Source organism: Spinacia oleracea, chromosome 6 (genome assembly GCF_020520425.1).
Source record: "Spinacia oleracea cultivar Varoflay chromosome 6, BTI_SOV_V1, whole genome shotgun sequence".
Taxonomy (NCBI): domain Eukaryota; kingdom Viridiplantae; phylum Streptophyta; class Magnoliopsida; order Caryophyllales; family Amaranthaceae; genus Spinacia; species Spinacia oleracea.
Window position 1 is genome coordinate 14,540,731 of NC_079492.1, and position 27,716 is coordinate 14,568,446.

Below are 27,716 nucleotides of genomic sequence, written 5' to 3' on the forward strand. Positions count from 1 at the left end.
CAACAACCAGGAATCGACTTCACTGAGACATATGCTCCAGTCGTCCGCATGGAGACGATCAGGTCAGTTCTCGCACTTGCGGCTCAACTTAAATTACAAGTTTTTCAATTAGATGTTAAATTTGCATTTCTCAACGGGGAGCTCAATGAAGAAGTATATGTTGAGCAACCTCAAGGATATGTCATTGAAGGCCAAGAAGAAAAGGTATATCGCCTTCGAAAAGCCCTTTATGGGCTCAAACAAGCTCCTCGTGCATGGAATAGCAAGATTGATGGCTATCTTCTACAAAATGGCTTTACAAAAAGCCCAAGTGAGCCATCACTCTATATAAAGACCCAAGGGTCACATGATTTTCTCATCTTGTGCCTCTATGTAGACGATCTTATCTACATGGGCACAAACTCAAGAATGGTCGAAGAATTCAAGAAGGCCATGATGTCGAAATATGAAATGATCGACCTTGGAGAGATGAAATACTTCCTTGGGATGCAAGTCAGGCAAAGACCAGGAAGGATATTCTTATCACAAGAAAAGTACGCAGACGATCTACTCAAGAAGTTTCACATGGAAGATTGCAAGCCATTTGTCACACCAATGGCGCCCAATGAGAAGCTCTCCAAATATGATGGCAAGGAGAAAGTAGATGCCTCAATATATCGAAGCTTGGTCGGATCTCTCATATATCTTACACACACAAGACCTGACATCGTACATGCTGTTAGCATCGTGTCAAGGTTTATGAGCGAACCTAGTAAAGCTCATCTCACAGCAGCAAAAAGAATCCTCCGGTATGTCAAAGGCACAAAAAGCTATGGAATATTATACAAGACTGAAGATGACTACAAGCTCACGGGATACACCGACAGTGATTGGGATGGTAGTATCGACGACAGGAAGAGTACAAGTGGCTATGTATTTCAGTTGGAAACTAAAGCCATTTCATGGTCATCAAAGAAACAAGCGACTGTGGCTCTATCATCATCAGAAGCAGAATATATTGCAGCAACAAGTGCATCATGTGAAGCAGTCTGGCTCAAGAGAATTCTTGGTGATCTACGACAGTCGACAGAAGACCCAACAAGAATTTATTGCGACAACATGTCTGCCATAGCCATGACAAAAAAATCCAGTCTTCCACAGCCGCACGAAGCATATCGAGATACGTCATCACTTTATCCGAGAACTAGTCGAGAAGCAGGAGATCGAGCTACAATTCTGCAAGACCGGGGAGCAGCTCGCAGATATCTTCACAAAGGCAATCTCAACAGAAAAATTCATCCAATTTCGTCGACAACTTGGAGTTCAAGATTTTTCAGATTAAGGGGGAGTGTTAAAAACTATAATCTAGAAAAATCTAGGAACATGTAATTGTAATCTAGAAAAATCTAGGAGCATGTAATAAAATATCTAGACTATCCTAAACAAATATCTAAGAGTAGAAAAACCTAGAACTATCTACAATGGGAAGAAAGTAGAATAGTTTAGAATAGAATAGTCTAGAGAAGTGTAGTGGTGGAAACCACCAACATTGTACTACTATAAATATGTAGCATTGTAAAGCATTAGTCAATACAACAAGAACAATTCCCCACAAAAGTCTCTTTGTAATTCCTCTTCCATACTCAAAGATCATCAACATTACTCAATCAATTAATCACAAATAAACTAAAGCCCACTACATCTTCTTAAATATTTCCAACATTAAATTGTCTTAGACATAAAACTTAATTACACCATTAAGCATACATATAGAAAAGCAAGTTGTCTAAATTATACACAGAAAAATGATATGATGACCAACTTGGCGGCCGGGACATCATCAATATTAATATTGAATTATATGACGTAGAGAATTGGTTTTAAACAGACACATTTTCAGTCAGGTCAATATTCAACTTGGAGTGCCTTTACCACTGTTTTCAAGGATCCCGGAATCATCCATGGAGTCGTTCAGGGAACTTGATCATTAGGCAAGTTACAGGAGTGAAATAAGTCTTTGAAGTAGTTAGCTAATTTATCAGCTTTAGCTTGATTATGTGTCTTATCACAAAAATTTCATGTTGTCCTACTTTTACCTATAAAATATGTGTCACGTCTATTGTTTCTACCATGTAAAGATGGGTTATTGAATTTTTTTTATCAACAATCGGACCTCCCTTTCTCCTCCATACCTGTTTGGAAAACTAAAGTATTGGGATTTGTATTTGGGCCAAATTCAAGACTTTGAAAAATCAGGTCATTGTGAAGAATTTGAAATACAAACTAAAATGATGTTATTTGAAATTAAATCTTATTTCTTCCTCCCCTCTTGTTGGCCTAATCGTCATAATAGAAAGAAAAAAATTCTTCATTTTTCCTCTTTAATTTTCCTTTCTCTGTCTCCTTCCACCACTGATGACCACCTGCATTCATCTCTCCTCCTCTCTCAACCTCCATCGATTCTCTCTCCTCTCAAACTCTATCGATTCTTTCTCATCTCAACCTCGTTGTAGCAACCATTGACATTCTATTGATATCGGCATTGATCCTTCCATTCCCTTTCTAATCCTTGTTGGGTGTCAGTTGTTTGCTAACTCTTTGGTTTTTGGCTTTGTAAGATTTGTTCTAATCCTTGTTGGGTGTCAGTTGTTTGCTAACTCTTAGTTGAAATGGTCCGATCTAGTTGGTTAGTTTCTCTTGGAGTTAGTTTAGGTTGTATTTGTTTTTGAGATTAATATTATTCTCACTCAGGGCCGGCCTGGGGGTTGAATTGTATTTGTTTTTTTTAACCTGTTTTATTTCCTTTCTTTAATTTTCTACTCTTTCCCCTTTCTTTATCACATTTCTTGATGTTGTTTTTTAACATTGTCCTCTATTTCTTCACATACAACTTAAAAGAAATTATGATATTTTAGAGTAGATTTTAATTTTCATTTTCTACGTTTCGTTTGATATTAATCCACTTCTTTTTTAAATGAATTTTATCTTATGGGTTCTTTACTTAAATGGGAAAAAAATTTATGTGCAAATTTTTAAACACTGTGTCATTAAGAAATACATAGTACGTACTAATTATTATTTGTATATTTTATTTTGCATAACTAATTGTTTCATGGAACTGTATATTCATATATGTTGTTACATATGGTTCAAATATTTAAAGGAGAAATAAATATACCCGAAAATCCATATGTAATATGGACATACGGTGGATATTTTAAGACCGCGCACCACATATAAGGGCCCCTTTGAAACCCCTTTATCGTGATTTGTCCTGGACGGCTGGACCCCTAAAATATCAGGACCGGCCCTATTCTCACTTGCTTAAAAAAAATCACATACGATTTCTATGAATAAAATAAACGGTTTTTTCATGAAATGCCCCTGAGGTTTCACGAAATTCACCAAATACCCCTGCGCGTTTCAAAATACATAGTATACCCCTATTTTCTCATATTGTTCATAATATACCCCTAGACTTAACGGACGTTAGTCCTCCGTTAGTTGCAATTTACCATTTTACCCTTATGTGTTGTTTGGTACAATTCTTTACTTAAATCCCCACTCAACAGCTCTACCCACCCAAACTTTCTCTCTCATCCCACCCAACCCACCAAAACACTCTCTCTCTCTCCTCCCACTGAACCAAAACCACTCCTCACCGTCGTCACCACCTTCCCCTGCTACCGTCGCTTCTTCCTAACTTTCCAAAGATGAGCCTTTGTTCTCTCATTTCACCCTACCCCTGCAACACCACCATTATCATCACCAACAAGGCAACAACAAAAAATGACGGAGTATCCAACAACTACACCAACAATTACAACCCTAATTTCAATTCCAGTCATCAAGAATCGCCTCAAAAATCTTCAATTGGTGTTACCATAGCTGCTGCTACACTCTCATTCAGCCTCTTATTATCTCCGCCTGTTTCGGCTGCTGCTAATTTGACGGCTTCTGATCAATCGTCCGATGAGTATTTCCGCGAAGATGAGGGATTATTGGGGGATGATATGGCATTATCGGTGCCCAAATTGTGGACGAATGAGGGTATTGTGAGGCGGCTCGTTCACCAGTTCTTCTTCAGTTTCATCTCTTCCTTTTAAATTGTGGATGAATTCTGGCACAATTGTCTCATATGTTGTACAGAATTCGAGGGAAGAGAAGGAGATGAACTCTGGTCCAACGAGTCCCACTGAAGATGGCAGTGAGGTGATTTCTTTGGTGGTATTTGTAACTTGGCTGAGATCTTTTCAGCTTTTGAATGATTTAGTTATAGGGTTTTTGAAATCAGGGGATGTTGATAGGGCATTGTGGGTTTTAGGTGTGGTTCAGGGAATGGGTTGAGTCCTAAAACTGCCATGCTGATTTCGGTTATTTCAGCTTTGGGAAATTCTGGGAGGGCCGAGGTTAAGTCGATGGCCAGGTTTGCGAGGTGGTGGTGGTTTGCCAAAGAGGCGTGGGCCAATTCTTTTCCCTTGTTTAAGCTATCGGCTGCTTTTGAATCACCAGAACTACTGTAGTTGGACACCGAGACCTCAGCCACACTGTCCGTGTACTCCGAATCTCACCCATGAGAAGTTAAAGAGAGAGAATTTGTTTGGGAGGATAAATTGAGTGACTCTGGCGACCAAAGCGATTGATCCAAGAGGCCTTCATTTGGGGTAGTTGATAAGTAGTCCTCCTTCTATGCAATGTTTTTTCCTCACCCTTGTCATCGTTAGGAAACACTAGTTTAGCTTTTAGCTATTATCTGATTCTTGAAAAAAGCTTGGCTTCTCAGCTTTTGATCCTTAAGATTATTCACCTCCACTTTCGAAGTCCTTAGAGACAATTTGGCAGTCGAGGAAGCTGCAGTCTTCATGACAGCAGGCCTAGAAGTTCTTGGATTATCACCAACATTAGTCTTACTTATCTTGTTAACGAACCTAAAGAAGATTTTTGTAAAGCTTTTTAAGCAATGTCATGTATCTAAAGTGATCTTGGAAGAATACAATACTCAATTTCTTAATTTACAGGAGGCTTAACTTTGTAATATCCCTGTTTATTGATGGAATATAATCTATGTTTATTGCTGGAATTTTTTTACAAACTGCTCTACTTCATTGCGAAGAAAATTAGATATGTAAACTAGCCGTTAGATTCAAATTTTGCAGTTTAAAAGCAGATTGGGTATTTGGTTCAAGCAAGTTTACAAATAAGTGTATATTATGCAAAAAGTTTATAAATATGTGCATTTGGTGAATTATAAACATGACTTAACGGAGGACTAACGGAAAGTCATAATAGGGGTATTTGGTGAACAGTATGAAAAAAATAGGGGTATACTATGTATTTTGAAACGCGCAGGGGTATTTGGTGAATTTCGTGAAACCTCAGGGGCATTTCATGAAAAAACCGTAAAAATAAAGGGGGCGAAATGTTATTTTGCCTTCTTTGATAGGAACAGAGAGGGCGACTTTAAAAGGTTTGTTGTCTTTGATAATAATAGAAGTAATAGAAGGGCGACTTTTTTTGTTTCGCCTTCGTTGATCAATTATTTTAAAATAAAAGCAAAACAAAAGAATTTAACTCCAGATCCAGAGAAACTCCAGTGCTCACCCAGAAAACTATTCGTAAGAATCCCAAAATTAAAAAACAAATTCCAGAATCCCAAAATGACGGCAATGAAATTTAATTTCCTTATCTTCAGCTTTCTCTCTCCCTAAATCTTCAATTTGGAAGCTCTTTTCTCCCCTAAATCTCTAATTTAGCTTTCTCTCTCCCACTCCATCTTTAATTTTGCTGGTCATTAACCCTAATTTTATACGTTTTGGTTTGCGAAATTCGTCTGAAATTGGTAGATTCGCCTGAAATTCGTCTGAAGTTCGCCTGAAATTCGTCTGAAGTTCCCCTGAAGTTAGTCTGGTATGGTATTTTATCAACCTCTTATTCTCTTTGCGTTTTTTTGTGAACTGGTATTTCAATTTTTAACCTAAGTGACGAATTAGGAGATGTTTAAGCACTGGTGTCATATTGTTTTTGATTTTTTTTTTTTTTTGTATTTAATCATTATTTGCCCTGTTTTATTGCGTTTTTAGTTGTAATTTTGACGATTTGGCTATTTTATTTTGTTGTTGTTTTGGTTGATATAAGTTTTTAGTTGTAGTTTTGACTCGTGACTCATGGTTTGTGAAGAAAAATTGGAAGATTTAGTGCTTAGTAAAATTTCGGGTGGATTATTGTTGTTTTTTGAGGGGTTAAATTGGTTTTGAGCAGGAATCTGGGTTTTTTGTGCGTTGACTTATGGGCTCAATAATTCTGTTTATTTTGCTTGAGAATTTGTGATACCAATGTTTTATGTGATGGCTGATTAGTAATTTCTGAATCCACGTTAGATTAACTTAGCTGCTGATCTTGGCTGCTCTTGTTTAGTACTTGTAGATTTTGATCAATAATAACTGAGTATGCATATAGGTTGATTTTGTTGGGGCAGTATTTATTCATGAAAAATTATGAACAAACAAAGCGCAAATCAAAGGCATCTATGAATATGAAAGTAAATATGGAGTATATAATTAAGTAATTATTGAACCCAAACTCAATTTTCATGGAATAAAAATCAGTTTCATTTTGTAACACCTAGATTTTAATCAGTAAAAGTATGTTTTAATGGAATGGATATGCAATTGGACATTAGAAGAAGTCATAGACCACTGAAATTCTTACTTTGCAAAATCGGTTTAAATCTAACGCTATGCATCATCAATCGTATAGAATCGCGTTTAGTGTAGCAGAGTACAGCTCCATGTTCAGTGGAGGGAAAGAAATGGCAGGAGATTTCATCAAGTTCAGCTCCATGTTGAAGCAGATGCAAGTGTTAATTTTTTACTAGATGCCTGCCGTTTAGCAAAATGTAGAATATTATTCCTTAGTTTTGTGAAAAATTAAAAATTAATTTTCCTGATTTAAGAAACAGGTGAATTGATGAGGTTCAATTAGTTTTAAGGAGATAAGTTTTTACCGAGTCTTATTAGGCTCAACCTCAAAAAATTCATAAAACGGGCGAAGGGTAACACAAATCCTTGAGTCAAAAATTCATAGAAGTACTACTTGTGAATGATTCAATGTAGTATGAATGATTAAGTGATTGTGCATGTTCAAGTTTCTCATTGCTGTTAGAAAATACTCAAGACTCCGTTGTGTGCCTCCGTTGTGTGCCACATTACTGCTTTGTAAGCTGCTTTACTTTTCTATTATCACTTTGCTTATCATATTCTGCTGCTCCTGGTTTCATTCTACAATTTCTGTATGTTTTCATGGTTTAATCCTTTGCTAAGTTGGGAGAAATTGATTTTAAATTGAATTAATAAGATCAAAATTGAACTTGAAGGTTTACCACTTTCAATTCTGGAAATGTAGGGTGGTCCAATTATTAGCTTGATTACCATTTCCAGTTTCTTATTTTGGGTTTGTATTAGATTGGTTTGTTCTAATTGTTGCAACTAAAAAAGAGCAGAGGACGGACTTTGTATTAGCAGGTGTTAACTTTTGTTGCTGCTAACTACTACCTGTTGTTGCTGCTAACTGCTAACTTCTGTGTTGCTGCTAACGGCTAACTTCTGTGTTGCTGCTAACTACTAACTGTTGTTGCTGCTAACCGCTAACTTCTTTTGCTGCTAACTGCTGCTGTATTAATTGCTAAGGCATATTCTAAGAAATGTCTTCTGATTTTGTAGGAGAAAGTACAATGAATCCGGAGACTCAATCATCGTTATCGCAATTAGAATGTAACAACAGTAATCACCTTGTAGAGTCTACCACTCAACAACCAAAGAAAAAAAAATACAAGGTAGAAATACGTCAGCAGAATCAAGCAATTTTCTACATCTGTTATAACAACTTGCAATATTCTACTCTAGAATTCCCAATTGTTAGTACATACACTGCTAGATGATCTACTTTAAGAGCCGAAGTCAGTTAATTATAAACAATTTCATGTTTCCACACACATCTTCTGGATTTATACAACTGAATACTCCCTCCGTCCCGGAATACTTGACCTGTTTTCCTTATCGGGCCGTCCCTTAATACTTGACCTGTTTCTAAAAATGGAAATATTCTAACAATATTATATTATTTCTCACTCCACCCCTATTAACCCACCTACCCCTACTCCATACAAAAAATAATTAAAAATTCAACTCCTACTCTCCCCCAACCCCACCTCTTAACTCACCTCCCATTAACTATATTAAAATAATACCCCACTAACAACTAATACTTATTAAATTAAATAAGTCAATTCAAGTCCCTTAAACTCTGTGCCGGTCAAACCGGGTCGAGTATTCCAGGACGGAGGGAGTATTAAAAAAAACATATTCTTAGAATGGAAAAACAGATTCTAATATTTCTATCTCTATGCGATGGACTTCAGCTAGATGAATGAAGTAAACTGCCAAGCTACAAGTCTTACAGTCTGGTATTGCAGATATGAAATTCCTTTCTTAATTTAACTCTAATTTAGCTTAATTAGATAAGGCATACATATACTTAGGAAACTCTAAAAATCAAATAACCTGAACCACACAATTACACAATAAACCTTGAGAAATAAACTAGAAATTTGATCTTCAGTGAACAACTAAGTAAAACTATAACAACTTCCTTCCCCCCATCCCCAACAACAATAGAGAAATCCTCGGAAGATACATCATTTTCTATATCTGTTTTGTTTATATTCTTTTGTTTTCAGGTCCCTTTCGAGGTCCACGCAGAGCACTTAAATATAAAAAGTTGAGAAGTGTGCAATCAGGAAAGGTCAAAGTTCGTATTCCAGCAGCTTTGGGAGCTATTGTGGGCGATCGTGCAAATCAATTTGTGGCCGAATGTGCTGATTGGGTGAAAGAAATATGCCCTCTTAATGTTACAAGTTGGAATGACATGCCTGAAGAAGCAATAGATCGATTGTATAGTAGGATTAAGGTATGGCTTACTAATTCAAGGCTGCTACCAGTACTTTGATTATTCTCTCCTTACGCTTTGTCTGGTGTGTGAAAAGCTAGAAATACATGGAGATCTTGACAATGTCTAGTGGCAACAGAACAACAGAAAATTATGTATACATCATAAATGAATTGATGGTGACAAGCTTAAACTATACTTACGACTGTTTATCTAAGGAATGTCAGGAACATGTCACTATAAACCTACAGTGTTCGTGGTATGAAAAGCAGATGAAGAAGTCAGCTGAGGAGCTATGAAGAAAACAAGTCAAAAGCTTATGGAATGATTAAATCGAGAATCAAGGAATGTGAAGCTTAGGAAGTCTTATAAACTCGAAAGGTATAAGACCAGTGTAGTTCAGATATTGCTTAGTATGGGAACAGAGTATTTCGTAAAGGTCAAGTTAAGATTTATTTAGATAAAGTCTTATCTTAAATCAAAAGTCATTCGGTTTTGTTTTTCAAAGGATAACGTCGAGTTTAAACTGAATTTACTATCCTACTTGAGGTTATACTCTTAAAGAATTTGAGTTGCTCTACAACTCTTGAAATCGTAGAAGATTGATTTTTACCAAAACGCGTTTTAATGACTTATTTGTAAAAATCTATCTTTTGAAAGAGTCCTAATTAGTGTTGAATTAGAATCAAAGGTTTCTAGGTTAAACACTTAGAATCATATAAATAAACCTCAAGTTCTTCACGAAAGTTTTATCAGACTGATTAGCATTAATTTGGGGCTTTCAGGTATCGCCTTAAAGTCCTAATTTTTAAGAGTTTGTTCCTGTTCCCATATAGAGCAGTATTTGTTACTTGGTTTTATATCTTGCGTTTGTTTTAGTCAATACCTAATCTTTACGATTAAAGTGTTGAGTTATTGTATGATAAGCCTGAGTCAGGCTTACTTGAGCAAGAGAGAAGATCTCACGAGAGATCTATGAGGTGAAGCAGTTGAGGGACTGTTTCCATAAGGGGAGGAACAACAAGGGGTTGTTCCTAGTTATCTGTAATCAGAGGCGATTCACAGATTGTGGCCCGAGTAGATTAGGTTTGTAAAAACTGGGTTGTTTTGCCTAATTAGTGAATGTGTTTAAGTCCCCAAAGGGGCCGTGGTTTTTTTTCTCTCTATTGGGCCTAGAGAGTTTTCCACGCTAAATCTTGCTTGCATATTTTACTGTTTCTGTTCCTAATCGTTTAATTTTTATAAAACCGTAAAATATCAATTCACCCCCCCTCTTGAGGAACTCTGTGAAACTAACAATTGGTATCAGAGCCAGAACCCTTTAACTGCAGGTAACTCTGACGGGAGAAACGATTCTAGAATTATGAACACTACGGAGAAACTGGAAGAGGGGTACTCAACACAACGACCTCCAATGTTTAGTGGCAAATACTACTCTTATTGGAGAAACAAGATGGAGATTTTCATCAAGGCTGAAAACTATCAAGTATAGAGAGTTATCGAAATAGGAGACTTCCAAGTCACTAAGCTGAATACCTCTGGGGAAACTGTTCCCAAGCCGATTGCAGAATTTGACAAAGCTGACTATGAATAGCTTGAACTCAATGCCATGGCTGTCAAAATTCTACATTGTGGACTAGGTCCAAACGAGCACAATAGAGTAATGGGCTGCAAGAATGCGAAACAGATTTGGGATCTGCTCCAAGTCACCCATGAAGGAACAAACAAAGTCAAGAGATCAAAGATTGATCTCTTAATCCACCAGTATGAGTTGTTCACCATGAAATCTTCTGAAACAATTCAAGACATGATTACTCGCTTCACAAGCATCATCAATGAATTGAATTCCCTTGGAAAAATCATAACTCCCGAGGAACAAGTTAGAAAGGTTCTAAGAAGTCTTCCACTGGATCCTTGGATGGCCAAGGTCACTGCACTTCAGGAAACTAAAGACTTCACCAAGTTTAACCTGGAACAACTGGCTGGATCTCTCTTAACCCATGAATTACAATTGAATGCAAGACCCTCAGAGAATACCAAAAATAGAGCCCTTGCTCTAAAAACTGAAAATGATGAAAACTCTGAAGAAGACGAGGAGACAACCCTATTTTCTAGAAGATTCAGAAGAATGTTCAGAAACTACAAAGAAGGAGACCACAGAAGCAAACTAAATCGAAAATTCTCCAAAACTGACACTGGATGCCATAAGTGTGGGAACCTGGAACATCGCATTAGGGAATTTCTCTCTGGGAACAAGAACGAGGAAAAGGAAAGGAAACAGGAATAGATAGATTCAAAGACAACAAGAACTCCTTCTCCAAAACTGAGGTAAGGAAAGCCATGATTGCTGCATGGGGAGACTCTTCTTCAGATGAGGAACAGGAACAACTGTAGACACCTACTTTTGTCCCCATTCCCGCAAGGGAAAGGTTCGATGATGAAAGCATAAAAACTCCACTTGACAACGCATCTCCTATAAAATAAACGAATCTCGATTCCCCATTTCATTTTACCCGAAACCTGCTATTTATGGAAACCTGCTAAAAATAGCAACTGCCGTAAAAGGTAGCTTCTAAAAGTGGCAAATCATAAAAGATAGAAACCTGTCAGAATTAGGTGTTGCACTCCAACATAAATCCTAAATGAGATAGAAAACCGCGAGAATCCTATTCCTAATAGGATTCGGAAATAAGAGTTACGTATTAATTAAAATCCTAACAAACCTAGAGTTCGTAATGGGCCCAGACGCATTCTGTCACAAAATTGATACGCGCTAAAAGACTCGAATTAATCTCAAACTCTACGGATTTTAGGAATCCGAATCTGACTAAACAAAACTGCCCAGACCCTATTTTCAACGCCTGGCTCTGGGCGCCGAAATCTTCGGCGCCCAGGCCTGGGCGCTGAAAATACCTGGGTACGTCTCTTTTCCTAATTCTTTATGGATTAGAACTCTGCAATTCTATCTTTTCACGAACTCTTCCCTATAAATAGGCCCCTAGTTTCGACGTGAAACAACACACAACAACACATAATATATTCCGAGTATTGACTCAAAACCCCTTAGCCTAAGCCTCTCGCTGCGAAACTGTTCACGCGTTCTGTCGCAATCGATCCATAAATCGAACAGAACGTATCCTGTCCCATAATCGAGATTCGTTAAATAAAAAGGAGAAATAGCAAAGTCAAAGTGGTTAGTTTTCTGAGAACCGTGACGCACCTCTCAAGGGTGCGTCGTAATGTGTCCCTTTTCGATGATTTAACCGCTTTCCTCACCCTTTTTATGAACTGTTAAACTAACCTAATATGATTGTTCTATCACGCCTAACAAATATAATATCTTTGGGAAATCGGATTATCATGCTAGATCCCTTAATGTTATTTAAATCAGATAATCACGATCGAATTAGTATTATATGTTGCATATTGCTAAAATCAACTCAGATTAGTTTAATAGTTAACGCATGTCCCTTCAATTATTTATGCTGAGCTAGTAAGGATATCCTGCCTCTGGAGTTATCGACGAGCGAATTACTCCTCTCGGTAGTTACAGTCCCCCGAACCCTCAATCTCTACCTTGCGGGTGTATATTGAGAGATCCCCACACCAAGGATCACAAGGGAACCTACGACCATCGTGGTCAAACATAATTGCACTCCCTTTATGTCGCGATAACCGGGTTTTGTCAGTTTTTCTCATTGTCGTTAAAAACTGAATGGCGACTCCTATATTACTAGTCAATTGGGTGTATACTCACAGGAAATCCAATTACACTTGATTGAATAAAAAGAATCGTCACACCCACGAGGGACAAGGTCACGCATTAGCCTCGCGCTTTTTCGACCCCCTCACAGTGGCGACTCCGCTGGGGATAGTGAAGGAAATACTCGTGCCTGTAGGTAATCAAAATAGCTGAAGGGTGAAACGATCCTACCCCGCGTTTATTTCCCCATCAAGTTGGGACGACCTGAAAATCAGCATATTAATGTGAACGGGCAGAACATCATAACGAATCTCGGCTCCCTCGGGAGTTGGGACTAAGGATACCTTTTTTCGCCAATAGGGGGGGTGCATACGCCGCGCATGTTTCCACTCGGTACTTGTGCAGGTAGTACACCTATCCCGAACCCAATCGCTCGCCCATTAGGTCCCTCTCGCCTGCATGCCCCCTTGGCTTGCACTTGCGGTTTTGGCCTCTTGAGCGAAATTCGTCTGTTGAAGACACTACCTCGACCGGGGCATGTGTTGGATCTACGATAGAAGCGGTACCAAGCCAGGCACAAATATTACCCATAGAAGCCTATCATAAACTACGTGGCATATTTAATTTTCAAATCCATGTTTGTAATGTAGTTATGTGTAGCGAAAATGTGCTTGTGTGTGACAAACTATCCTAGAAAACCAACGACCTTAAAAACTGCCCAAACATTCATAGACTAATTTGCCAAAGAGTTATACCGAAATACGTGTTCCGCAAACCCGAATGATCGCCACAAAATAAGCGACGCTCGGGATGGCCTGTAACGAATCCCACAAACGCTGTTACGCGTAAAGGACGATTATTAGGCAAACACGCAAATCGAAGTCGCATAAACAGAAAACAGAAAACGAGAACCGGCCAGGGACGCATTTTCAACGCCCCTGGCTGGGCGCCAAAATTTCTCACGCCCACTGCTGGGCGCTTAAGTTGTTGCTTGGCTTTCTGGTCAGGCGCTGCAGCTTCGGTGCCCAAGCAAAAAGAAAGTACGTAGCACAAAAAAAATGTTCATCAAAAAGAATTGCTACGAGGGCGTAAGAAAAGCACTTGATTTCAAAAGGCGACTCGCGAAAAATTAATAACTCTTTGTGTCGTCGTTAGGCCTCCTACGACGGCAATGCTCAGCACCAAAACCGAACATGCTAACAACTATGAATGTCACACAGACAAGTGTTTCGAAAATCCAAAGAATGACCAAAATAGAAAAAAAAAACTCCCAAAAAGTGTACCGACAGAAGAAAGAGCGAAAAAGTGAAAAACCAATTTAGAGAGTCGAAGTCTAGACTAAGTAATGCTTGAAACTTTGGGAACCTAAACTTTAGCTTATCTTATGCCTAGGACCGGTCCTGCCACTTGGTGCTGATCAGGGAATCAACGGCTAGTGCGTCTCGAAGATACATCACCAACATCAGGTTTAGTAACTCCAAGCTCCGTCCGTCGTCCCTCATTTCAAGGATCTCCGCTTCCCCAACCTCGATTCGCACCTCCAAACATGTCCATCGAAGATTTGCGAGACCAGATGGTCCAAATGACCCAACTCATGGGCCAACTGAAAATGGAAAATGAAGCCTTAGCGGCTGCGCAAGCCAAAAATGACCTCGAAAACGAGAAGAGGATTGAAAAAATGGTCCTACAGCAAACCATGGGGAGAAAATACTTCTCCCTCGAGCCTGAACCTTTTTCCGGCAAATTACCAGAAAAGTTCAGTTCATCTGACTTACCAAAGTTCAAGGCCACGGATAACCCCCGTGATCATCTATTGAGCTTTGTGAATACCATGAACTTGAAAGGCGTGGACAAGTCCATGTACCTACCTGTCTTTCCTTTGTCCTTGGAACCTGTGCCGCTCAAATGGTACTATCACACGGACCCTAAGCTCTTCCCCACTTAGGAAGACTTTGTCAATGTCTTCATCAAGCAATACTCGTCGAACATAGATTTCCAAGTCACCATGCGCGAGCTGGAAGTTCTCTTCCAAAAGAAAAATGAGGGTTTCACAACCTACTTTGCTAGATGGAGGGACCAGGCGGCCCAGCTAATCAATAGGCCTCCCGAAACAGAATTGGTCCAAAAATTCATTGGCAACTTGGACCCGGCTTACAGACAACACCTTAGGTACCTGGGACTCGACACTTTCAAAAGGGTTTATGATGTGGGAATAAAAATCGAGGACGACCTCGCCAAAACCATACAGAGCAAACCTGCATATAAGACCAACACCTATAATCGGGGTAACACACCCCAAGCCCAAGAAGTCCATGCTGTAGAAGAGGCTCCCGCCCGAAGATACCCTGTAAGATGGGTCCGAGACCGAAAGTTTGCCCCACTCGGGTCAACTTTGGTACAAGCCTTTGAAAGACTAACCAATCAAGGAAAGTTGAGACCTATAGGCCCCACCCGTGACCCTCCTGTCAAAAACAAATATTGGGTCGAAGGTACTTACTGCAAATTCCATCAAGGAAATGGGCATGACACTGAAAACTGCTGGAATCTAAAACATACGATCCAGGACATGATAGAGGATGAAGTAATACCTCTCCCTAACGTTGGCAAACCCAACAACAACAAGAGCCCACTCGGCTCTTGTCACATCTCTCTCGACCAACCAGAGAATTTCGACCCCACGGTGTATATTACACCTCAAGGTGCATCACTCGCTGTGGTACCTATGGATCGAATCGAGAGGGAAGTGTGCGGTGTGTGGAACGATGATGCTGAAGATATTTACCTATCTCAAGTCTCGGGCCAGGACCTCTTCACTGAAACTTGGCCCGGGTATGCTCTCATTGACACCACCCCTCAGGAGCCCGAGGTCGACAACCTCACCCGATCCGGAAGGATATACCAACCGGATATTCACCCACCTCCTATGGACGACATCCCGGTTAGGCAAACTCCTGAGAACGGGCGGCACGCCACCGTCGCAGAAGTCATTGAAAATCCTCTCCTGAAACAACTAAAAAGAACCAAGGCTGAGATTACCATCTGGGATCTTATGTGTACTTCAAAGGAACATCGCGAAAAGCTTATTCGCTCACTTGACCTCATCTCAGTACCCACAGATATCACACCTGACTCATTGGTTAGCCATGTCACGAGAGATGCCGGAGAAAAGCCATAGTTTTCACTGATAAAGACTTACCCAAAGAGGGAGGTGCTCACAATAAAGCCCTTTACTTAGTGGTTGGATGCAAAGGACAAACATCCCCCTAGCACTCGTAGATAATGGTTCGGCGGTTAATGTCTGCCCATTGCGAACCGCCCATTGCTTTCCAAACCTCCTCACAAGGGGTACGAGCTTATGATAACTCCCGAAGGCCCGTATTGGGAAAAATCAACCTTACCATACAAACCGGGCCTGTGGCACGCACCACGGAGTTTCAGATTATCGACATCAAGCCCACTTTCAACCTCCTCTTGGGGCGACCTTGGCTCCATGACTTAGGAGGTGTGGCTTCGACCTTGCACCAAATGGTTAAAGTTAACCATAACGGGGTAATACTGGAAATCCGCGCCCCTCCTCTCGACGTCAGTTGTACTATGGTTGGAACGGCCGAAACTGCAGATGACCTTTATGGGTTTCAAATGGAAGAAGCAATGCAGTTCATAGAAGATTATGATCCAGCATTCCTAGACCCGCATGCATCCCGAGCCATCCCTAGAATGATGTTGGCTCAAGGTTATTTCCCAGGAACCCCATTGGGCATAAGGAAGAAAGAATGCACATTCCATCCTTTTCCCGACAAATCTACTCCCTTTGGCTTAGGTTATGAAGCAACGGAGGAAGATATTGCTGACCGCCTATCTAGGCTACGCCTTAACAAAGCCAAACAAACCACCCTCCTTCCCCCATATCAAAGGACCCTTAACGGGATGTTTGTTCGGGAAGGAGAAGAACACCCATGCTGTGATTTACCTGAACCCTTCGTTCAGGATGGCTTGCTAAAACCCGGATTTGAAATTTTCCATGACTGCCACACCTTGGATGAGGCACCCCACCTCACCAAGACTAAAACAGCTGAAATATTGGACAACCAGGCTCTATGGACATTGTTTAACGAATCGAGGCCTATGGAGAACGAGACCGTGATGACTACCCTAGCTTTACAAGATGAAGGTTTCGATCCAACCCGGTTAATCTCCCCTGCATCAACACTAGAAGAGGTCGGGAACGGATGGGTGAAGACATATCAGTGGGTCAACGCAAAAGGAATGGAATTCAAGATGAGTACCGGTGAAGGACCAAAGTTTTATGAGACTAAACCCCAGGCTTGAGCCACATAGAGCACCATTAGTAAAAAGCGTCTAGTAGTTCTTTAGATTGATAGAAAAATAATAGAGACTTTAGATGGTCTTAAGGCCCTTTAGAATATGGGTCAGTTTTATTTCATTGTGTTTTCCTTACTTTCCAAATCAATAAAGGCGTAATATTTCTCCTAATTTTTTTATTCTAACACTAAATAAACACCAAATGTACTTGCAAAATAAAAAATAAAGAAGCGGCCCACTATAGGCCCAACAAACAAAGCCCACTCGGTTTTGAAATAATGCCATGTGAACCAGTTCTCGAAACCCACAAAATAAACCACACTATCCCATCTTCAAAACCTAAAAAGCCAACCAATGTCATCATGAGAGCCAATCCATGCAACCCAAAATCAAAAAGAAATCAAAAATTTAAAACAAATGCAAATGTTACCAAAAAAATAAATTCATAAAACATAGAATCCACCGACAGCTGTTTCACATAGATTCCATCACACCCTCCACAAAGATCTTCATAAGTTCCGCACCCTAACTCCATTTTCAAAACTGTTTTGAGTCACTAATAGAAAAAATTAATCTGGACAAAAATGCGTTTCACGCTAACAGTCAAAAAAGCCTCCAAAATAGCCTCAAAATTAACTTTAACTACAAAGCAAAATATCAAGACACAAAAAACGAAATAGAAATAAACGCAAGAACATGTGAAGCAAAAACGTCAAAATTGACCGCCCAAGTTATTTTCAGCGCCCAGGGCTGGGCGCCGAAATTTCTGACGCCCCAGCCTGGGCGTTGAAACTCTCTGCCTGCCAAAAGTTTTCCTTTTTCTGAAAAGTGCTCGTCATTTTATCCGCACACAACGGAAAAATAACGAACACTTGGGGGGTACAGTACGTATCCAAATAGGTTTACCAACAAATTGGTCGAATTTTACGCAACCTATGGAAAACGGCCGATGAAAATAATGGCAAACACTTCACTCATTTGACCGATTAAATAATATGTTTCCACTTTGGGACATATCTACCGAAATTCGGCATACGAGAACTTATTCTAAAGCTAAGAACTACGCGCGACCTGATTCTGACAAGATACGTAGGCAATCCTTACCAAGGATTCGGTCCAAATAATAATAAAAAATTATATTCTTTGTGTAAAAAAGTGTTAGATATATAAACAAAATTGAATGGAAACTAAAAATACGCCTTTATTAAAATATAATAAGAAGGAAAACAAAGTGCTAGGAATAAAAACAAACACAACTGAAATAAATAGAGGGCACCTACACCCTAGCAAAGAACTACACTACTCTAGTTCTTCCGGATCATCAAATAAAGTCTTGAAGAGAGCAATGTTCGCAGGATCCACCCCCATAGTCTTCTGCGCTGCCCCAATATCAATCTCCATAAGAACTGACTCCTGGACACTAACTTCCAAAGATGCCAAAGCTTTAGAAACATTCTCAGTTATAGCCCGCTCAGCCTCAAGGGCACAAACAGTGGTGGGAGAAGGATTACTATCATCAACTGGACTAGCCACTGTTTCTACAGGCGGCTGAGCCTTCCTAACCCATACATTGTTCCGGCGACGATCTCCGCGTGATCTTGCATTTCTTTTAACAACAGCAGGCCCCTTCATGTTAGGCATCTTTTTAGGCCTGACACTGGAACGGGGAAGAACTTCCTTTCGCTTTCGATCAGGACGAGCTTTCACAGTCTTAAAACTATAGGTACGAGGTCTGGCGGAATCAGGACCCTCATACTTAACACGAATACGAGGTATCAAAAGCTCACCCGGCTCCCCATTACGAGCCTCGGTCCTCACATCCTTGTCATCGAAACTCATCCACAATTTATAGTTTTCAGAAAGACCCACAAACCCATTGGTAGCTACAGCCCAACGCGGGAGACCATCATAATACCTAGCCCACGCTAAGACCCGTGTTTGTGCAAAGGTCGCTACCTTAGGTGGTACCGTATCAGAAAAAGGGATAGTCTGCCTTAAACCATATTGACGCATGACTCGGTAAGGGAAAATATAAATGGGACAAGACGGCCCCAACAAAGAAACATAAACCGATACATCAGACCCCCCTGTCATAGTAGTCAAACCCCACCATGGTACCACCCACTTAATAGAACAAATGCCATAAGTAAAAAAGGAGGTCCATTCGGCCTCGTCCTGGCCTTGGTGCAAGTATTTTCGGTTACCCAAAGCTATAGGGCGATAATGTTTAGGATCGGCAGGAGCTTCCAAAAGTCTAAGCCGTTGCGCGAGCCAAATCTGCAAAAACAGGTACGATCGAATCATGTTCCTGGGGCGCAGTTTCAACGCCCTGGACCAGGCGCCGAATATTCCAGCGCCCAGCCCTGGGCGCTGAAACTCAGCCCCAGGCAAAAAAATATATAAAAGTGGCGTATGTGTGCGCAAAGAAAAAAAATAGATTACCTGCAGTAATAGGGGGCTTCCCTTAAAAGTTTCGGATTTGGCATCCTTCTTCAGCTCATCCGCACTCAGCAAAGTCTCAGCAACAACCAACGACATAATAGAATAGCAACTTTCCATCTGGCTAATCAAGGGGATCAGCCTTATGTCACCGAACTCACCATTATTATTCGACAGCAAATAATGATTCAACAAGCAAAATACAAGGGCTCGAATGTTCAATTTTTGTTCGGTCATATTCTTACTAGGCCTAAAATGATGTTTTACGAGTTTTGCCAAGTTAACCTTATCGTCTACAACAAGTTCAGCAAACATGTTATCATGTAGCCCTAGGAAAGCCCTTATGGTTGTTTTACCCTCTTCAATAGTGCCAGGGGTAACAGGAGTAGCATTAGTAGGATAACCAAGGATCGCAGCAAATTCATCAGGCAAAGGACATATTTCATTGCCCCGAAAGGAAAAAACATGATGATCGGAGTCCCAAAAGTTTAGGGCAGCATGTAGAAAATTATAATCAATATTAATTTGTTGTAAGCCTAAAAGTGCCTCTAAGTGGTATTCTTTTAACAAAGCTTTTTCTGTGGGAGTAAGGGCTCGTAGCCAACGCCTAACAGTCCGTTGGAGTGAGAAAGTAGGGATCGACATGGCAAAAGTAGTAAATAATCAGAGCACAGCAAAAAAGAGAGAAAGAATTTGAGAGTGGTGGAAAATAAGGACGTACCTAGCCCCCTATATATAGCTGAACGCACCCAATAAACATCCTGATCCCATTCGGAAACGTGTTTAGAAATCCGAAAATCAAATATTACCAGGAAAGAACTTTCAGCGCCCACCTCTGGTCACCGAAATTTTTAACGCCTGAGCTGGGGCACTGAAAATGCAGCCCAAGGCCCAGATTTCACAAAAACACGGAATAGGAAAGGACTTAAGACCGTGTTGCTAAAACACGAGGCCCTATTACAAGTAAGATCAAGCCCAAAGCACCTTTAGCTCCCAAATAAGCAAAAAATAATAATAACATTGAAACTTGGTCGAAACTTAGACTCATCTCAGAAAACGCTCATGTACACTTTTCAAAAGCAAGTTAAATATCATGGTCATTCTTCGAAACACCAAAAATATGTGTCGTCAAGTCATTGGTTTTCCAAATAGAAAATGTCTGTCTGTCAAAGGGATAATCCGGGCCAAGCCAAAACCGGATGTCGCCTGAAAGCTAGAGTCGCACTCCACGGCTTCAATAAAATAGCACACTACTATAGGAGGTCGCTCGCACATACGAGCGTGACCCCAAACATGATTACAAGACGCGAAAAACAACCGACGAGCCCCAACACTTGGGGTCTCGCGAAAAGTGGACTCCAACAAAGAGCACGCAATCAAAAACACATTCCCAGACTGCGCCACGCACCAGATCATGTTTGGATATCTAAAAAAATATATTGTGTGGACCCACTTATAGGACACATCTAATCAGGAAATATTACGACCCACCAACAAGTTGTAATCACAAAAGCCCTTCTACATAGGCAAAATAAGAAATTAAAAATGGGCTCGCCCATTTTCGGCCGGCGGGGTCTACGGCGCAAACCACATAGGTCCTTATTTTCAAAAAAACAAACAAAATAAAATTTCAAAACAGATTCGTCCACTTCTATCGGACGGGGGGTCCACCCTCAGCGGACAGGCTCGCCATCTTCAGCCGGCGGGGTATACGTCACAAACCGCGTAGGTCCTTATTTTCAAAAACATCAAAACAGATTCGTCCACTTCTATCGGACAGGGGGTCCACCCTCAGCGGACAGGCTCGCCCACCTTCAGCGGGCGGGGTCTGCGTCACTAACAGCGCAGGTCCTTAGTCGCTGCAGCGATAACTTTTATCGGTTTTCCCTTTTTCCGAAAATCAAAGGATCGGTTTTCCCTTTTTCCGAAAATCAAAGGATCGGTTTTCCCTTTTTCCGAAAATCAAAGGATCGGTTTTCCCTTTTTCCGAAAATTAAAGGATCGGTTTTCCCTTTTTCCGAAAATTAAAGGATTGGTTTTCCCTTTTTCCAAAAATTAAAGGATTGGTTTTTCGTTTTTCCTAAAAAGAACGATTGCTGGATTTTCCTTCGTTTTACGTCCTATAAAAACAAGGGGGTTTTCTCGTTTAGCTAGCCCAGAAAATGAGAATCTTTAAAAACGTTTTACCTCGTGATTGGGCTTGGCCAGGCCCAATTACACTTTACAGCTTTAATTTCGAAAACATTTGTAGCTACTCCCAATGACAAAGTGAGGGAGTTTCTACGCACCTTTAGATTCTTCCAATGACAAAGTGAGGAAGTTTTTATACTATCAGTTGACAAATCCCAATGACACGTGAGGGATATGTCGACACTTCAAGTGATGACCCTTAAGTCAAATGTTATCCCTCGGGGGCTCGTGAGACCCTCGCAAAACAGGTCACATACACCATGGCTTGTGTGACGCACTCCGTCTAATAATTTGACCATCGTCTTACTCCAAGACTCAGTCAAAGTGGGGGCTAACTGTAGACACCTACTTTTGTCCCCATTCCCGCAAGGGAAAGGTTCGATGATGAAAGCATAAAAACTCCACTTGACAACGCATCTCCTATAAAATAAACGAATATCGATTCCCCATTTCATTTTACCCGAAACCTGCTATTTATGGAAACCTGCTAAAAATAGCAACTGCCGTAAAAGGTAGCTTCTAAAAGTGGCAAATCATAAAAGATAGAAACCTGTCAGAATTAGGTGTTGCACTCCAACATAAATCCTAAATGAGATAGAAAACCGCGAGAATCCTATTCCTAATAGGATTCGGAAATAAGAGTTACGTATTAATTAAAATCCTAACGAACCTAGAGTTCGTAATGGGCCCAGACGCATTCCGTCACAAAATTGATATGCGCTAAAAGACTCGAATTAATCTCAAACTCTACGGATTTTAGGAATCCGAATCTGACTAAACAAAACTGCCCAGACCCTATTTTCAACGCCTGGCTCTGGGCGCTGAAAATACCTGGGTACGTCTCTTTTCCTAATTCTTTATGGATTAGAACTCTGCAATTCTATCTTTCCACGAACTCTTCCCTATAAATAGGCCCTAGTTTCGACGTGAAACAACACACAACAACACATAATATATTCTGAGTATTGATTCAAAACCCCTTAGCCTAAGCCTCTCGCTGCGAAACTGTTCACGCGTTCTATCGCAATCGATCCATAAATCGAACAGAACGTATCCTGTCCCATAATCGAGATTCGTTAAATAAAAAGGAGAAATAGCAAAGTCAAAGTGGTTAGTTTCACTACTACAAAATAGGGAATAGAAAACGCCAAATAGAGAACAGTTAAGTATGCTAAACGTTTTATAGGAGTATAGAGAACGCATTTTTCTCATAACAGTTGTACGAAGAAAAGAATAGAGAACTGTTACCTTACTTAACCGCCTTATATTCTTTACCATGACAAAAAAAAATTAATTAAATTAAAATACTCAGTAAAATATAAAGTTGTGTTTAACATAACTGTTTTGTATTCTTTTACGTACAAAACTATCTTACAATAAAAAAAAACTTTAATTTAAAACTTTTTTTTTATTGAGTAAAACATTATTTTGCAAATAATTATCCTTGATCACTTAACAAAATTAAACAATTTTTTAAAGAACTACGGAGTATATTTTACCAAGGTAGGCGGCAATTGAATTCTAAAATTTAGAGAGTTGCGCCAGATCCAAAAAGTGTTCCAAAACCCTTAACATTCTATACTGAAACCATTGTACTCACGCAAAAACTCCCGAAAAAACCCACAGAAGCAGTTAGACATCCACCACCGTCGCTACACATCTGCACCACCGCTCCATTGCGCCGTCCGCCTTCTGTCTACTTCCGACCTTCGCTGAGCGCTGGCTTCCCAATTCTGAGGTTAGTGTGGTTAATTTTGGTTTTTCATAATATTAATTCAACTAATAACCTAGGATTATGAATTAAAGAATTATAGCTTGTTAATTGCAAAAATAAAAGAGTAAGTAATTCTTTTGGTCGAATTATAGTCGAATTGCTTGATGAATTGCTGTAGAATTGCTTGATGATTTCTTGACGAATTGCTTGATGAATTGCTGTAGAATTGCTTGACGAATTGCATGACGAATTTCTGTATATTTGTTGTCGAATTGCTTGATGAATTGTTGAAGAATTGCTTTAAGCCTGTGGAGAAAGATGATTTATCCGCCCTGGTAATATAAAGGTTAATGGATTGAAAATACAGAAACAAGAAACACATATTGATGAGCCCGCTTTTTGAAGTTGTAATTATTGCTGGTAGTGATCGATTAACTTGGAAAAATCACGAAATACATCTTCATTTTTAACATCCTTCAACCTTACCACTCAACAAAAGGAAAGAAGCTTCTTCTAGATTACATATTATAGAGTAAACCATGTTATTTGCCTGATCACGAAACAACGAATATGTCATCAGTACTCAAGCAAATTCAATGTAATAATCCACCGGTAGGACAGATGAAACATAAATTTATGATTAGAATTAGAGAAAAGGGAAGAGCAAAGAAACATTGTATCAGATCTCTAATTCAAGAGATATGTAGATAAATGGAAATAGAATAACCATTGCTAGAAGACTGAATTAAATCTACCTATAATCAAGTTTGGGAGTACTGAGGTTGAAATCAAAATAAAAAACGAACAAGGAAAAATCTGTAAAACAAGAGAGATTAACTTAATGAGGCAGAAGAAATAAAAGAGAGAAAGCAGTTAGATGATCCTAACCCAAAGTGGAGTAGATGTGGGCGGCGGCTAGTGGGGGTAGGTTATCTAGGGTATACTCCATTTTTTACATAAGATGGTGAAAATTTTAATTCAAAAGGTATTGTATGAAAATGTAGTAGAGGGCGGGAATATTTAGCTAAAACATACGAAACGGTTGGCATGTTCACCGTTATATATTCTTATTATATTTATTAACTTAATTATTTTTTATTATGGTAAAAACCAACAAAGCGCCTATCTAAGAAGGACGCTCTGTATTGTCTCACTCACATAACTGTTGTGAGCGACAACCGTTCTATATAATTCTATAAAGCGCTTAATATATTTAGCCGTTCTATATCTAGCGTTACATATTCTTATTTTTGTAGTAGTGCTATAATATTTCCTTATATCGCTTTTGAATTTTATACTAAACAGAATCAGAAAAGAACCCTAGTTAAGTAATCTGGTCCAACTCTCGAATGAAGGTGCAACTTTTAAGATTGGCGAACTAATATACATCTTCATTTTTAAACTGCTTGATTCAATGTTGCATGCACATGTAAAACATGATAGTCAGGCCTTGGAGGTGATTCTAGCCCTCATGAGGGATGCAAGTTCTGCTGACTGTTTCTGCTACTGTGAGTGTCATCTTTCTCATATTCCTCATGATCTATTACCTTTAAGCCAGAGTCATCTTGCCCATCCCCTGCACCCTCTACCATATTTTGTTTTTCTACAGGCTCAACCTTTGGCTGATCATCGGCTGGTTCTAGTTCGCCAGTGATGGTCGATTATTTCACTCTTTCTGCTGCAGGTTCCTATATTCAGATGCTAATGTTCCTTGGAAAGAACTGTCTAGTACTTTCAAGCAACCTGTCCAGACAACACAGACAATAGAGAAAAGGAAGAGCTTTTGGTTTCACTCAAAGGTGTTCGGAAAGAAAACAAGAGCAGCTTGACGTTATTAATCTCCACTAGTGCCTTTAGGTCAACAAATCTAAATCTCACAAATTCACTACAAATTGTCAAATTACATGCCTTTCTTCTTTCATTCTTTCTCTACTTATACTACTGTCTAGTATAATGTTTTAATGACTATTTGTGTTGTAATAGTAACGGCTCGTGTGCACTCCTTGCCACCTACTGCTCTTGTTGTTTCTTTGTTGTTTGTTGGTGGTCTGCCCCTGCTGTCAGCCTTTGGGCCTCTCTTGGGTCGCCTACGATACACAATGGGGTCATAACACTATTGTTGTCATTATCCCAATCGTTGGGTCTATCACTTATCATAGTCATAATAGCTACATTATTCATTTTACAGAGGAAGAAGCAGAAAAAGTCTGCTACAAACCTTAACAGTAAGACATAATGCTAAATTTTGGTTTGCAGTGAATTAAAAGATTTTTGTTTCTTGACTACTTGTTATTTAGTTTGACCTTTGTTATCTCTGTCAACCCAGAGGAAGAAATTGAAACACTCCAGTCCTTACAGTATAATCTTGGAACCGTCAAGGTTGCAACAAACGGTTTTTCTGATGACAATTATCTCAGAGAAGGTAGATTCGGCACAGTTTATAAGGTAAACATACTTTCCTACAATCTATCAAATAATTGGTTGTGACCAGAAGTTAACTGATAATTTTTTTCTTTTTAAGGGAAAACTACCTGATGGGTAAGGAATTGGTAGATATGAATGATAACGTGGAAAGATTCACCAAATGTTATGCCATTTGATTTGTTTTGATAATTTGATTAGTAGCGGCGGGGTTTGGTTTGATTCTGGTGGGGCACAAGTTCGGGGAGTGGGGGTCGGTAAAGAATTTGTGGGACTTTGGTTTGGATATTTAGTTGGATTTGTAGATATGAATGAAAATGTAGAAAGATTCACCAAATGTCACGCCATTTAATTTGTTTTGATAATTTGATTAATAACATCCTGGTTTTGTTTCATTCTGGTGGGGGTTGGTTGGAGCATTATTGGTGAGATATTTAGGTTTAGACGTTTAGTTCAGTAGTGAATTAGTGCCATTTGGATTCAAGTGTCATAAATAGCTGAACGCTGGTGAATAAGATAGCATTTCTGTTAAATGGTTGTATCTGATTATTGTATTTTTGTGTGTACTTAGCACTGTCAAGATGGATGTTTACTGCTTCGAAGGAGATTAAAAAAGAAAGGGGCGTTAACCCAACTGACCTTGAGGAGAATCTTGCTCAGGTATATTCTGAAAATTGTATTGTCAACTGAGAATTAATTGTTGGAAAAGCTGTGAATGCACTTTTTTGTTCTTCTGTGTAGTCAATATTTGACCTTGAGACCAACAACAAGGATATGGGAACTGAATTGAAGGATCTGTTTATCAACTCTGTTGCGTAAGTGATACATAGTGTTTACGTTGATGCCATGCGAATTCAGTTTGCCTTGAGGTTTGAATCAAACCGTTTGATAAGGTTTCCTTTCACCTTTATGCAGTGAGGTTGACATTTCGAACAACAAGAAGGCTATTGTTGTCCATGTTCCATACAGATTGAGAAAAGCTATAGCAAGGAATTGCGGTGAAGAGGCTATCAAGGAATTCAGTTCAGGGAGACGTACTTACAGTTCAAAAATGAAATTCTGATATTAGCTAAGATTCAGCACAGAAATGTGGTGAAAAAAAAGGATTCTGCTTGGAAGAAGAAGAAATGCTTCTGATTTATGAGTTTGTGATCAATAAAGCCTTGACAATTTTCTGTTTGGTACGTAGCATTCCTGTAAATACCAAAGGAAGAGAAAAAAGAAAGAAATTAAGGCATTATGTAAATATTTAAATTTTTTTTCCCTTTCCATATTATAAACGCATAGGAGTATCTTGTAAAACATACATTGCTTTTAAATATATTTAATTTTTAGTATTATATAATTTAAATATATTTAATGCTTATTTATTATATATATATATATAAAAGGGTGGAATAGAGGACGGCTATCTAAGCAAATCGACCTCTATGTTTACGTAAAAGAGGAAGAATAGAGTACGGTTACCTTAGAAACCGTCCTCCATCTTAATGTAAAAGAGGAAGAATAGAGTACGCCTATCTAAGCAAGCTGTCCTCTATTTTAATAAATACATAACAGTTAAGTGCCTTAACCGTTCTCTATTCCTTCTAAATTTTCAGATTTAAGGAAGGGAATAGAGGACGGTTAACTGAGACCACCATACTCTATTCATATGTATACAGAACGCATGTCTCAACCGTCCTCTAAACTATAGAGATCGCTTAGCAGGAGAACGGTCCTCAGGCGTCCTCTAAAGCCTATTTCAACAGTTCTCTATTCCCTTTTTTGTAGTAGTGTTTTCTGAGAACCGTGACGCACCTCTCAAGGGTGCGTCGTAATGTGTCCCTTTTCGATGATTTAACCGCTTTCCTCACCCTTTTTATGAACGGTTAAACTAACCTAATATGATTGTTCTATCACGCCTAACAAATATAATATCTTTGGGAAATCGGATTATCATGATAGGTCCCTTAATGTTATTTAAATCAGATAATCACGATCGAATTAGTATTATATGTTGCA

General features: G+C 39.4%; 1 protein-coding gene across 12 annotated transcripts; it reads left to right on the plus strand.

Annotated features, from left to right (window-relative positions):
- The first annotated feature begins 5,466 nt into the window (after positions 1 to 5,466).
- LOC110800693 (cysteine-rich receptor-like protein kinase 27) lies at positions 5,467 to 27,057 on the plus strand. 12 transcript variants are annotated; one of them, XM_022006000.2, is made up of 8 exons: positions 5,503 to 5,886; positions 7,698 to 7,810; positions 8,714 to 8,943; positions 25,480 to 25,516; positions 25,618 to 25,736; positions 26,284 to 26,372; positions 26,454 to 26,527; positions 26,628 to 27,057. In XM_022006000.2, exons 3-7 carry the CDS (start codon positions 8,902 to 8,904, stop codon positions 26,500 to 26,502), a joined length of 336 nt encoding a protein of 111 aa, XP_021861692.1. In that variant the 5' UTR covers positions 5,503 to 5,886; positions 7,698 to 7,810; positions 8,714 to 8,901; the 3' UTR covers positions 26,503 to 26,527; positions 26,628 to 27,057. The 12 variants fall into 12 exon arrangements, 1 of the variants encoding a protein (XP_021861692.1); XR_008924281.1 differs by having other exon boundaries at positions 5,468 to 5,886; positions 8,714 to 25,516; XR_008924286.1 differs by having other exon boundaries at positions 5,468 to 5,886; positions 8,714 to 25,148; positions 25,275 to 25,516; positions 26,284 to 26,527.
- The last annotated feature ends 659 nt before the right edge of the window (positions 27,058 to 27,716 follow it).